We start from the raw sequence: 13,426 nt of genomic DNA, 5'->3' as shown, positions 1-13,426 counted from the left end.
GCAAGGCATTAAAGTTTTAAAAATAAACCCTAGAGGAAGAAATGTCATTTTTTAAAATTTAGCCTAAGAGAAAATAATTATTTTTTAGGGTTTATGGAGTGAAATGAAATAAAATTTTAGTTTATTTTTAATATTATTTATGAAATGACGATTTTACTATTAAAACTAATAAATTTAATTGTTTATAGATGAGTAAATGAAATTTTTAAAATTAAAAGATGAGAATTTGAAAAAAACTTGATACTTTAGGAGAAATTAGTTCTTTGGTTTTATTTTATTTTAAAATCTTCTAATTATATAATAACACATAACAAGCGTTGAGTTGACACAACTAAAGTCCAACCCTGGTTGGAATTGAACTTGTGAGGTGGAGAGGGACTTATTTTGTTGGACGACATGTCGTCCCTCCAAAGTGTGTACTGCTGTTCTCATCTGCAGGTGGACAACAATATATTCTAGCGAGGGGGCTTTTTCTCCTTGATAGCCATCGGGTTCGCAGAGAGTGACTGACAACCTTGTAAGTGAAAAAAATGGTGAACTACATGCTGATGATCCTTGCCGACCTAGAGAATCTCACAAACCTCGAGCCAGAAGGTGGCTGCGATAACCCCAATTTCTCCTACTTCTTCAAGGTCTATCTCTTTCTCTTCCCCTTCTTATTTTTTTTTACGATCAACGAATTTCATTCTATTTAGTTTTAGTTCGTTGTGACTTATCTTTAATGATTATTTTGTTCGTTTTAGTTCACCATACCTTTATTTTTTAATGTTATGCCTTCAAAAACTCCTTTCCAATTGAAATTGCAAAATTAGCGCTTCTAATTTCTGAATCTAAACCTGTTCTTTGTCTTGTGTGCATATGTAGATTTTGACTATTATTATTATTACCAATGTTTCAATCATTCCTACTTTTTTTTTTTTTTTCTCTTGAAATGGTGCGAATCTCCCGTAGCTCATCATTTTATTTGGAATGTATTTCCACTCCCATTTTTTCTGTCTTGGCATTCATGTTTTTTAATTTCTCCTTGAAGTCTTCATACTGACATCCTGATTCCTATCTAATATCTATGTACCTATGGTTCTAAATCTTATCAACCTTCATGTTGCCTTCAAATGGATGATTAGATTTTCTTTGGTGTGGATGTCTGCACCAGGAGCACCATAAGAAGTGATGAAACTTGCATTGATAGAGCGAGGCAATATTAACTTGTTAATTTTGCCGTATATTAGGTTTGGATTTTTGTAAATATATAATTATATGTGAAGTTATTGAAGATATGATCACAGAGTTTTTTTATTATGGATTATTAGTTGTTATTAATTTATTTTTATAAATTTATTATCTTAAGTGTCTAAAAGTAATGTTATACTTAGAAAGTATGTAGTACCAATTTGGGTATTAATAATGATGTGTAACCATGTGATTGGATGTTACTTTATCCATTATTCAAAATCACCCAATCACTTATAACACATCGTCATTAGTTCCCAAATTGGTATTTATTATAAGTACATATAGTTTTAGTGATTTTAAAATGATGTGAAGATTGATTCAGTGACAGCTCTTAAATCTTGAGATGATATAGTTAGACAAATTAGTTGTCACACTGTTGGGGATACCTTCCAAGTATTGTATTATTGTGAGACTTCCTGTGGGTTTCTTGATTATGATCAGTGTATGTGATAATTGAAATTATGAATCTGATCTTGTAATGTCCTTATTTATGGGAGGTGTAGGTGAAGTGCGGGAGGTGCGGTGAGATGAGCCAGAAAGAAACCTGTGTGACCTTGAATGAAGTTGTTCCTCTTTCTAAGGGCAAGGGAACCACTAATCTAGTTCAGAAAGTAATCTCTCTCACTATGTGAGTGTTTGTATGTATGTGTTATGTCAAGAATGAGAAGTTATATTTGATAAACACACTGGTTTGCTGAAACCAAATATAATGAAATAGAGAAAGCTGTTTTACCTTTTTTTATTGGGGAAATCACTGTCATTTCTGTTTAACCAAGTAAAATTATAAGAATATTCTTAATCTTGATATATGTACCAACTGCTGGTATTTGAAATGATTTACACTTGTCTTTAATGAGAAAATACTTAGCAATATTATCACATTTCATTTATTTCTCGTAATTTGATGAATCTCACTGTTGAGTTTACATGTGCTCCTAGGTGTAAAAGCTATGTTTGTATTTGATCAGAAATTTACTGCATTATGATAACTTAACCAGTCAATATATTAGTAAATTCAAGTTTTGTGGGTAGATTAATTATTTCCATATCAAAAAATTTCTCAATTTATTTTGTATGATGATTCTCTTCTGGTTTTGGGTGATTCTTTGCTGCCTTTACTCTTTCTTCAGTGCAAGTTCTGTGGGAGGGAGGGCACTGTGACAATGATATCAGGGCGAGGTAAACTGCTGAACCAGGAAGATAGTGAGTCGGGAAAGTACTGCCCCATGATGTTATTTGACTGCAGGGGTTATGAGCCTGTGGATTTCATCTTTGGTGGTGGATGGAAAGTTGAATCTGTAAGTTTTCGCTTTTTATCCTTCCACTTTGTTATTCAACATGGAGCACCATACATTTTTCTTCCAAGAATTATGTGTGGATGTAAGGGATGTGGCACAATTCATCTTTCAGTCTACAACCATATGAATATTCTGAATGCAGATATGCTACATTTCATTTGATGTATTCCAGGATTGTGAATGTTCTTAGTATGGTTATATTTGTCGAAGCAGCCTCTGTAACCTTTGTGTAGCGTCTTTTCTTGTGTTATGTTTCTTTTATCTGATCACTCGGAAAACATTTTTGGCACTGACGGGCTAGCTGTCACCTTTCAAATTCTCTGTTCTTGTAATGCAAAATCAGTTTCCCATACAAAGTTAATAAAGAGCTCCTGGTTGGAACTCTTGCCTACAATCTTTTTTCAGCATGCATGCTAGTCCTCAACACATCACTATTGACTTGAACAACAATGATTTAGAGAGCTTGGGAAATGAAAAAAAAAACTTTCCTTTTTTGAAATTTCTTGCTGCTCTTTTTCAGAAATTATAGATTGGCTGTGTAAATTTTAGTACGTTCCTTTGATAATTGTTAATGGTTTTTGTTGTTCAGAATGCATCTACTTTGATGCCAGTTTGTTTCACTTATCTACCATAAATTTTTTGTATACATATACATTTGAAAGTTTGGAATGGTTACAGCCATTTCTTTGTTTTGATTGTGGCTTATGCGAACTTACTCTTAAAACTATTAATGTAGATCTCTGGGACCAAATATGAAGCTGTTGACTTGTCAGGAGGGGACTTTACCGAGTATGATGAGAAGGGAGAATGTCCAGTTATGATATCCAACCTCCAGTCAAGTTTGATGTAGTGAAGTAAAAGAGTACTCTCCTGGGGGGTGCACATGTCTTGATATATGCTGTTGTTTGTGAATGAGGTAGAAACATTTTACCCGATTCTACATCTGTGAGTGACTTGACGTCATATGTTTAGTTCTATGTTCATAAAATGTTGAAGTAACATCTGTCAACTAATGCATGGTTTCTTTTTATTTTGAGGAATGGTTGACTTTTGATCTGATATGCTGAAGTGTTTTTACAATTATGCTTATAGAATGCATTCTGAGAAGGTGCAGATTGGTGTTGATAACGATATGAATGAAAAAAACAAATTAAATCAAATGCTCATTTTTGTGGAGCATGGTAGTTGGCCAGAAATGTTTGAGAATTACCTCAATTCTTGTCAAAGAAAGCTTCTTGAATTCTTACTCTGAATGGCCTTTAGACCTCTATTTGTCATATTATAGAAAGAGTAGTATTATACACACAAACAATTTGTATAAATATAACATATTATCATATAATTGAATAATTTTAAATTAAAGATAAAATAACATCTAATCTTATAATAATATGTCAGTATTTGTATATAAAATTATATATATTATTTTTGTACATAATTTTATTGTTAGAGAAATTACGGAAAAGGGAATTATGTGAGTTGCTTGAATTATATTGTTGGTGTTTTCTAAAACTGCACTTTAGCAGCTCACCGGTAGGAATCCTGTGTGATCTTCATTCAGTTTTCTCGTTGTCAGTCAATCTTTCATTAGGGTGTAAGTGTATGTTTTAAGTAATATTATGTGTCTATATTTTTTTATACATAATTTACGTATATAGATGATCTGTAATTATGTGATTGAGTATTATTTTATTTTTAATTTAAAATTATCTAATCATATGATGATACATTATCTATGTATTTAAATTATGTATTAAAGATATATATACAAGATTTTATTGTTTTAAATAATCAACAAAATTATGTTTATTTTATTTTAAATATATAAATAAATATATATTTAATATATATGTAATTAAATAATTTTAAATTTATAAAAATATATCAATATAATAATATATATAAATATATATTTATTTTTGTATTTAAAATACCAATAAGCATAGTTTTAGCCTATTTCAAAATGCTGTTGAATTTTTTGTCAAGGTAATAATTATCAAAATGAATATGTAAATTCAATTATTGATTGTTGGAAAAGACATTTCTGTAAAAGATGAATATAGACATAATTATAAAGGGCGAGTGAGGTTGTTACAACGTGAGATTTATTTTGAAAAAGAGGTTTGAAATTGCTACTTTATTCATCAACTCTTCACATTTGAAACACGTTTATTTGTCTATTTATTTGTTAAATTTATTAAAAAATCCATTAAATCTTTTTTATAGATATGATAAAAGGACAAAATTGTCATGCCAATTGAATAAAATAATAATTTATCTCCAAAAATTTTATAGATATATTTTTACCGAATTAATTTGTATAAAAACTGAAAAAACAGTTTAATCCAAACTTGACCTAAGCAAAGGTCTCATCTAGATCAACTTTTGGTTTGATTAATCAGATTGATAGTTAGATTTGATTCAAATTCCAACCTTTGCAAAAGGTTGGATGAGAAGCAGTAGAGAGAATTATAGTAAATTAGAAGGTTGAGCCTAAAGTAGAGAAGTTTAACAATTGTTGTTGGTGCCTCCATCAATCAATATATGTGTAGCAGTGGCTAGGGTTAGTTCCCCTCTTTAGGTAGATGTGATGAGAGCAACACCAAGGCGGAGCTTGTGAATCTACAAGCAACAACTTCCTAATCCGAGGGCAACAACTATTCATGTTTGAGTTTTGAAGCTCGCGTAGGTGGCAATGAAACTCCCGACACCTTCTTCTCCAATTAATCTCAAACGGTAGCGATACTAAACTTTTTAATTTGATGAAATCAAACATATAAAACAAATTCAGAGTTAGTTTATGTTGTGGGTAAGGTCGACATGACAATATAATAACTAGATCTATTGGCTTCAACCTTGGTGTTTTTCGGAGGAAAAGAAATGAGAAATGATAATAAAGGAAAAAAGGTGGAGAGGAAAAAAAACATATAAAGTAGTTAGGTGAAAGTCTATCATGTTTATATTATTAGGAGTGTAAATGATATTTATTTTATTATATATTATATAAAGTAACAAAAATGCCCTTTAAATACTTTTGATTCGAAATAATAAGAGATTACTCTGATAATCCATTTTTTATTATTGACATTAACTTGTTTGATTAATCAAGTAATAAAAAATTATATTAATTTTTTATTACAAAACTAATATAACAAGTAATATAGGGATAATTTGATTATCACTTTACTTTTAGGTATTACAATATTATTATGTTAATCTTAGTTTTGTTATAATTTTACCATGACTTAATAAATTTAGCATAACATAATAAAAATATTTAAATAAAATAATATATCAAAATTTTGTTATTATTATTAATTAAATATAATAATTTTTTATCATATTAATTTACTTAAAGATAATATGATTTTACACGTACAAATTTTATTATATATATTTATAATAATATTTTAATTTTAATAATTAAAGATATATCTTTAGGAAGATTTTCTTGTTTTAGTAATTAAAGATAATCCATAATTTTACACGTACAAATTTTAATAATTAAAGATGATCCATGATTTTACACGTACAAATTTTATTTATTAATTAGGAAAGGAAATCGTTGGTGGGTGGGAAATATTCATGCCGCCTTTGAAATATAGTAAACAATAATGAATTATGATGGGGTTTTGAATTCGAACATTGTTTAGCTCAAGTTTAATTCTAATAAAAAATAATTTGATCTGAATTTGATTCAAGTTTATTCAACCAATATTAATATAGTTCAAATAAAAATGATTCGATTTAAATTTAATTCAAATTTATAGTTTATATTCATGGTTCGAATATGTAACTTAAATTTACGGTTCAAATTCATAACTCATTGAGAAAATGATGTTGTTTAACAATTACTTATCATAATTTGATTAAATCACGAATCGAATTTAAATTAAATAGAATTATCTATCTAACTTACGAGTCAAATATTGATGTGATAATACGTTACCCAAATCCATCCCAACTTCATAATTGACTTAGAGGCCTTGAGATCTACATCTCGAGCAATGCATCTGTCACAAGTTTATTTCCAAAAATAAATAGAAACATGAAAAAGAAAAAAGTTAGATTTTTTGTTCTTAAAATCTAGAAAATGTGTTTATTACAAATTATTTTGTAATATTTGTTTTAAATTATAAAATAATAAATAAATAAAATCATACACTAAATTTGGAAAATAAATTGATAGGACATATGTAAGTCGTCTAGGATTTCGGCCAGTTGTCAAAAATTAAGATTAGAAAAAATAATAAAAACGACAAACTTGTAAGATTTTTTTTTTAGCACCAAAAATGTGATAACGTGAGGTGCACTGTAGCATTGAAAATGTAATGTAAAATCCAGAGGGCAAAACTAGACCCCGACAAAAAGCCAAGCAAACTGCAACTGCAACTGCATCTGCATCCCCCTCACTCTGTTTTCGTGAGATGAGATCAAAACATTCTGAAATTCTCCGGATTTCACAATTTTATCATCTCTTCTGATTGCTTCACTTCTCCGCTTCCCAGATTCCTAACTTTCTTGGACCTGTCTGCTTTTCTTTTCATTCTTTTTTGACTCTTCTACTCCTTTGGATGCCGCCATTCGGGCGCCGAATGGAGTTAAAAGATCTGTCACTATGACTAGTCACAAGAAAGTTACGTGGTATGTTCACAGTTTTAAAGTAGACTCCATCTTTGAATTTGATTCTTGTTTAAAACACTGTATGAATGGTCTTCTTATTACGCAGTACTTGTTCTGGGTTTGTTTTTGGGTACTTTATTGTCAGTTCTGGATCTGTGTTGTTAAATTTGCTTTGGAGAATTTGATTTTGTTTTAGAATTTTTTAATGCTGGAATTAGCTTTTGATGTTTTATTTTTGATGTTAGTTGCAGTTTGAAGCTCAAGTTTGGGATTCGTTTGATCATTTGAGGCTTCGAGGTCTTTTTCGTATGGTCGAAAAAAGTTGCTTTGGATCTGAACCAGAATTTGGAATTTGATTTAATAGATTTAGAAAGATGCCAACAAGGGTGGTTCCTCTGGAGGAAGGCAAGGACCCTTCACTTATAAACAAGACGAATCAATCTAGGGTGTTGCCGCTGAGACTATTTCAGTTATTTGGTTTGTTTTTGTCTCTTTGTATCGCCTTGACATTCATTAGTGTTTACACGGTTCGTCTATTTGGAGTTCAGAGTGCAGTGACAACGGTTAAGTCCAATTTTGAGGGTTGCTTCGAAAAAGAAAACCCGAATGGTTTGGATCATTGGATAAAACCTCCATCAAATTTAATGCACACTATGACTGATAAAGAGCTTTTGTGGAGAGCATCATTTGTTCCTCGAGTAAAGAAATACCCTTTTAAGAGAGTTCCAAAAATTGCATTTATGTTTTTGACGAAGGGGCCACTCCCACTTGGACCTCTTTGGGAGAAGTTCTTGAAGGAGCATGAAGGGCTATATTCTATCTATGTTCATGCGTTGCCAACCTACGAGGGTAAATATCCATCATCATCAATTTTTAATGGGAGACAAATTCCAAGTCAGGTATGGCTGCATCTTTGCTATTCATGTTTTATTTGCTACTTTAAATTTTTATTGAAAACCATCTGACTCCATTGTTGTACTACCGATTATGCATACCAGGATGTTAATTCCAGTTCTTTTCTTTGAGTAAGGATGACTAGAACTTCATTCTTACGTGTAATTTGTTTATTCTCTTGCGGTCTCATATTTACTGATCATTTTGTTGCTAAGCTTGGATGCCTTGCCATATTTGGCCAGGATCTTAAGTTGATGACTCCAGACCTACGTTTAGGGGTTTACAGTCTTAGAAAATAAAAAGACATGTCACCATTTGACATGGCCCTTCCAATTGTGTTTTTGATGAGGATCACACTATGGAGACTTTGTTTAATGAGGAAGACAATGATTAGTCTTTTTTACTTTTAATCTAATTATATCCTAATTTTCAGTTGTCTCTTGGTTTGGACATGTGATGTGAGTCAGCCAAGTCAGCGATGATATCAGTTGGCAATCTAATTATTACTTCTTTAGCCAAGTGCCTCATCCCTTGCATGAATTGCTGTTAGGAACTGGAAACAGAAAGGGAAATGAACTAGCCACAAAGAGTGCATGAACCAAATAAGCATATGATTTAGGCCCTTGCATGAGATGCTGTTAGGAACCAGGAATAGAAATGGCTATGCTGGCCTCAGGGAGTGCACAAACCAAATAAGCACATAATTTAGATGTAACACGACGAAAAAATATCTGCAATAGATTTGAAACATCACTGGATTTAGTGGGACCATATTCTTGAATATTATAACTTTTATAGTGTTTTTTATCAAAAGAACTTGCTTTGTTTGATTGGTATACATTTTTAACTTGCAGCCGCCATGCTAGGTTAGACAGAGAATGGCCAACTCTCATTAGTAGATCATTTTTGGTAACTGCAAAGAAAAGGTGGGGTCTGTATTTGTTAGAGCTATAAACAGCTGGTCAAATTGGTTAGAGGTGAATAAGATGGGACCAAAATATAATTGTATAGAGGAAAGGAGTGAGGTCGGATTTACCACTGTATGTGTTGGATCAAGTGGGGTTTTGTATATGTAAAACAAGATGCCTTTTTGAGAAATGGTGTTGGAGCTGGGTTGGATAATTAGGACTTGATTTGTGTTTGATTGAGTATAAAAGTACAGCTGTAAGCATAAAGGTTTGACATCAAATTTCAGTAGTGTTTGTAAATTGATTCAGAATATAAGTTGTATAATTTTTCATCTTTTGAGATAGCAAGAAGATGTCAAGCGATGCAAATTTTAGAGTTTCAGATGTAGATGGAAAATATTGATGGTTTATGTTCTGGCTCAAAATGAAGTACTCATCTTCATAGGACTAAATAAGAGAATAAAAATATAATAAAGAAGAGCCCTTAAACTTAAGTTTTGGTTTTGCTTTACATGGTTTTGAGGAGCATTCTAATTAAATGTGCCGTTTGTTTTATTATATTTTAAATTTTAGTAGTAGGAAGACAATACTTGCTTAAGGAAGCCTCATTGTTAAAATTTGATCCTTGAACTGTCGTCCAGTCTTATCAGACATAAGATGTAAGGGGTTTTTACTGTTAAGTCTCATGATAGGAACTTATCAATAAGAATTCTTTCTGAGTTTTCATAAATTGTTTGATGAATATTTTTTTTTTACTGCTTCAAGTGTGAGGCATTGAATCCAATATGTTCAATATTAGGAGTTGATTTTTTGGCATCCTGCTTTTCAGATCTCTGAATGGGGAAGAATGAGCATGTGTGATGCAGAGAGAAGACTAATTGCCAATGCATTGCTTGATATCTCCAATGAATGGTTCATACTCCTCTCAGAATCCTGCATTCCTCTATATAACTTCTCCATCATCTACCACTACATAATGAGATCCAAATATAGTTTCATGGGTGTATATGATGACCCTGGACCATATGGTAGAGGACGTTATAATGAGAACATGGCTCCCGTGGTGAACATTACCCAATGGCGTAAAGGATCCCAGTGGTTTGAAGTTAACCGAAAGGTTGCAGTCAACATTGTGGAAGATACTACATTTTATCCAAAATTTGAACAGTTCTGTCGACCAGCATGCTATGTGGATGAACACTATTTTCCCACGATGCTAGCTATTCAAGCGCCAAATCTCTTAGCAAACAGAAGCCTCACTTGGACAGACTGGTCAAGGGGTGGACCTCATCCAGCCACATTCGGAAGAGATGATATCACAGAAGAATTTTTCCAGAAAGTTTTCAAAGGTCAAGAATGCACATACAATAACCAGCCCTCTTCAGTATGTTATCTTTTTGCAAGAAAATTTGCACCAAGTGCTTTAGAACCTCTGATGAATATATCATCAAAAGTTCTGGGCTTCTGAGAAATGAATTAGCCTTCCAATTTTGAACTCTGAAAGAATGCTAGAAGCAGATGAAAAAGGTCAGTAGGAGCTCATCTTTTTTCATCCCTTGCATCATATATGTGGATTATGTTATAGGTTTAGATGACTCATCTTATTTTTATGTTTACAGAGTCTGACTACAGAGATTTGGTTCCAGCTTCATTTTTTTGTATTGAGTTAATTGGGATTAGACAATAAGGTTTAATACTTAGCAATGCTCGATAGTGTATATTTCATGTGGTGTTTGCTAATGCATTCTGTGTTTTCTTAAATCTACTTGACCATTATGGGCGCCAATGATCACTAATTTTTTTTCTTTGGGTGTTTGGTAAAATTGATATTTTTTTGGTATTTGGTAAATTATATATATAAATAAAAATATAGTAATATTGAATAAAATAATTTATTTTTCTCTTGTGTATATATATATAGTCAAATTTTTTTTTCTATTATACATATATAACCTAAAATATAAAATATTAAACATATCATTAGATATTATATTCACCTAGTCAAGGTTCAATTAATCAAGTATAAACTAACCTAATTAAGACATAAAACTTACTCACTCATCGATTGTGACTAAAATATGAGATGAAATAAGATAAAAATATGAAAATTTTTTATGACTTTGATGGTGGAAAGATCGGTCAGGTGATTAGTTCGATGGTTAGTTGATCGGTCAAACACCTAGTTAACTAATTTATATTTAAAAAATTGATTGATCAACTAATTTATTTTTAAAAATTGATAGGTCGAGTGGTTGGTTGACTGGTCAACTCCAATTCTCATAATTTTTTTTAAATACAAGAGTAATTAAAAAAGTGATTATATTTATATAATAATAATAAAAAAAAGATAATTATATATATATTAGGCAAAATAAATATCTATTTTAATCAATATTTTCTCTCTCTCTCTATCTCTCTCTCGATGTGTTCACACGCACACACCATAGAAATCATCAAATGAAATTCTATTCCCTCAAAATATTCTCTTTCTTGTTTGGGTAAAACTTCATTTTTGACAGGAGGACTCTACGTCATAATACTGTTCTATTTTAAATTACTTTGTATACTTTGTGCTTGCTTTAATGAGATGTTGCAAGAAAGGTATTAATTTCTAACAGCAAAATGAAATTTAATACGTTCAACTGATTGCATTTTCGTTGAATTGTAAAACATTTTTCAAACTTCGATGGACAAGAACAGATCAAAAGAAACTTCCGGAAACCCCGAATGATCAAATTCAACAAGTTCGCCACGCGTCCTTCTTCCGTTGGTCCTACCCCCCTTGTCCCACCTGGGTGTTGTTGAATGGACTTCCACCCATGATTTTTGCTGTTCCGGATGAAATTGCGTGATTAATTGCACAATTACTGATAACTAATTATCAATTCCACATTATACATTCTTTCAAACCCCACTCTCATGTTAACCCCACGCGCTTCAGCGCAAATCGAATTCTTTCCGAGTTAAAGGCAATTCTTTTCCAATATGCCAATAAATAAAGCCCCTTTCACTTTACGCCTTTCACTTTAAAATGGATCCACCCGTATTAATCAGGGCATAATTATTACATAAATTAAAATTTTATAAATATATAAAAATTTAAATACAAATTTTTATTTTAAAAATTTTAATATTTTTCAATTTTACTAATTTTTGAGATCTATTATTAAATTTTATTTATCATTTTGTTAAAAAGATAATTTATAATTAGATTCGATTTCAAAATTACCTAAATCATAAATCATTTTTCACACTTTTTTCCAATCAAACCCTAACTATTTAGAGACACAAATCAATTCTTATCACAAATTTAGAATGATTTATTGCATTAAACTTTTTTTTATACACATATAAAATTTAATTAATCTATTAAGATTATTGTTTTGTATATATATATATAAAAAATATAATTTTATATTTAAATAATAATATATTATTATATTAATAAATAATTTTAAATTAAAATTAAATCACTACATTAATTTATTAATGTGCAAACCGGAAAGATTAATCCATTAATGTGCAAAGCCTGATTTATAGATACCTAATTAGTGGCGTGAAATTAGAAAAGAGTGGGACCTAGTGGTAATCCACCTGTCAGCAAACCAATAGACAACCTAGAAAACACGGGCAGCTTCTCGGTGAACTCATTCGCTGCCCGAATTTCTCCGTTCATTTCACTTTCACACAACAGTCTATAAATATATAAACCCTTCCATTTTTCCTTCTGCCACTCAGATTACCACTTCACACTAAAAAGCTCTCTCTCTCTCCACCGATTCGCTGAAATCCTCTGAAACGTCTCTCATAACTCAAAACTAAATATGGCTTCTTCGAAGACTTCAGTGATCACTTTCACGATGCTGGTGGTTGTAGCTGCCATGGCTCTCGGTGGTGCAGCTCAAGAAGGAGCATCTCCAGCTCCAGCACCTCTCTCCGGAACTAGCTCGATCTCGCCGCCTTCTATGGCCTCTGCTGGTCTAGCTCTCGTCGTGGTTCTGCTTTTCGGTTCTACACTCAGGATCTAAACGGCTGTTGCACTGGATTGATGTGGCATTAACCTAGATGGTTTCATGTTGGGAGTGGTTTCGTTCTTTCTTCCCTTCTTTTTTTTTTTTTTTTTTTTTTTTTTCAGGTTTATGGGGGTTTGGGAGTGGTAAATCTAGTGTTTTGGGAGTGAGTATATATACAATATTAAGAGATTTACTGCATTTGGTGCTTCATTTTTATATATTTAAATCGTATTTTTATGAATTAATTTTCCTTTACTATTTTTTTTTTTTTTTGAGAAATTCAAGAACAAGTGAAACGACATTTTGAAAATCGTCATATTCCGACACGTTGACCATAATTGACCAAGCGAATCCATGCCACTCACATGACCTCCTGCCAACTTGGTGTTATTTTTGAAATGCTTGCATTATTATTAACTTTATCACGCAATATTTATTTTTTTATTAATTATTTATA

At 31.4% G+C, this 13,426-nt stretch overlaps 2 protein-coding genes across 4 annotated transcripts; both read left to right on the top strand.

The window, feature by feature from the left end:
- Nucleotides 1-388: 388 nt before the first annotated feature.
- On the top strand, nt 389-3,590 carry LOC123193930 (CXXC motif containing zinc binding protein). The gene is made up of 4 exons (XM_044607022.1): nt 389-632; nt 1,737-1,844; nt 2,364-2,531; nt 3,268-3,590. Exons 1-4 carry the CDS (start codon nt 531-533, stop codon nt 3,379-3,381), a joined length of 492 nt encoding a protein of 163 aa, XP_044462957.1. The 5' UTR covers nt 389-530; the 3' UTR covers nt 3,382-3,590.
- Nucleotides 3,591-6,852: 3,262 nt separating this feature from the next.
- LOC123195077 (glycosyltransferase BC10) lies at nt 6,853-10,717 on the top strand. 3 transcript variants are annotated; one of them, XR_006497386.1, is made up of 4 exons: nt 6,853-7,175; nt 7,400-8,053; nt 9,786-10,483; nt 10,576-10,717. XR_006497386.1 is itself a non-coding variant. In XM_044608667.1 (3 exons), the coding sequence occupies exons 2-3, from the start codon at nt 7,529-7,531 to the stop codon at nt 10,422-10,424; spliced, it is 1,164 nt and encodes a 387-aa protein (XP_044464602.1). In that variant the 5' UTR covers nt 6,853-7,175; nt 7,406-7,528; the 3' UTR covers nt 10,425-10,717. The 3 variants fall into 3 exon arrangements, 2 of the variants coding, with proteins under 2 accessions (XP_044464602.1, XP_044464603.1); XM_044608667.1 differs by having other exon boundaries at nt 7,406-8,053; nt 9,786-10,717; XM_044608668.1 differs by lacking the exon at nt 6,853-7,175 and adding an exon at nt 7,262-7,284 and having other exon boundaries at nt 7,406-8,053; nt 9,786-10,717.
- Nucleotides 10,718-13,426: the final 2,709 nt, after the last annotated feature.

Source organism: Mangifera indica, chromosome 13 (assembly GCF_011075055.1).
Source record: "Mangifera indica cultivar Alphonso chromosome 13, CATAS_Mindica_2.1, whole genome shotgun sequence".
Taxonomy (NCBI): Eukaryota; Viridiplantae; Streptophyta; class Magnoliopsida; order Sapindales; family Anacardiaceae; genus Mangifera; species Mangifera indica.
The sequence above is the reverse complement of the archived record's forward strand: the minus strand, read 5'-3'. Positions and strand labels throughout refer to the sequence as shown.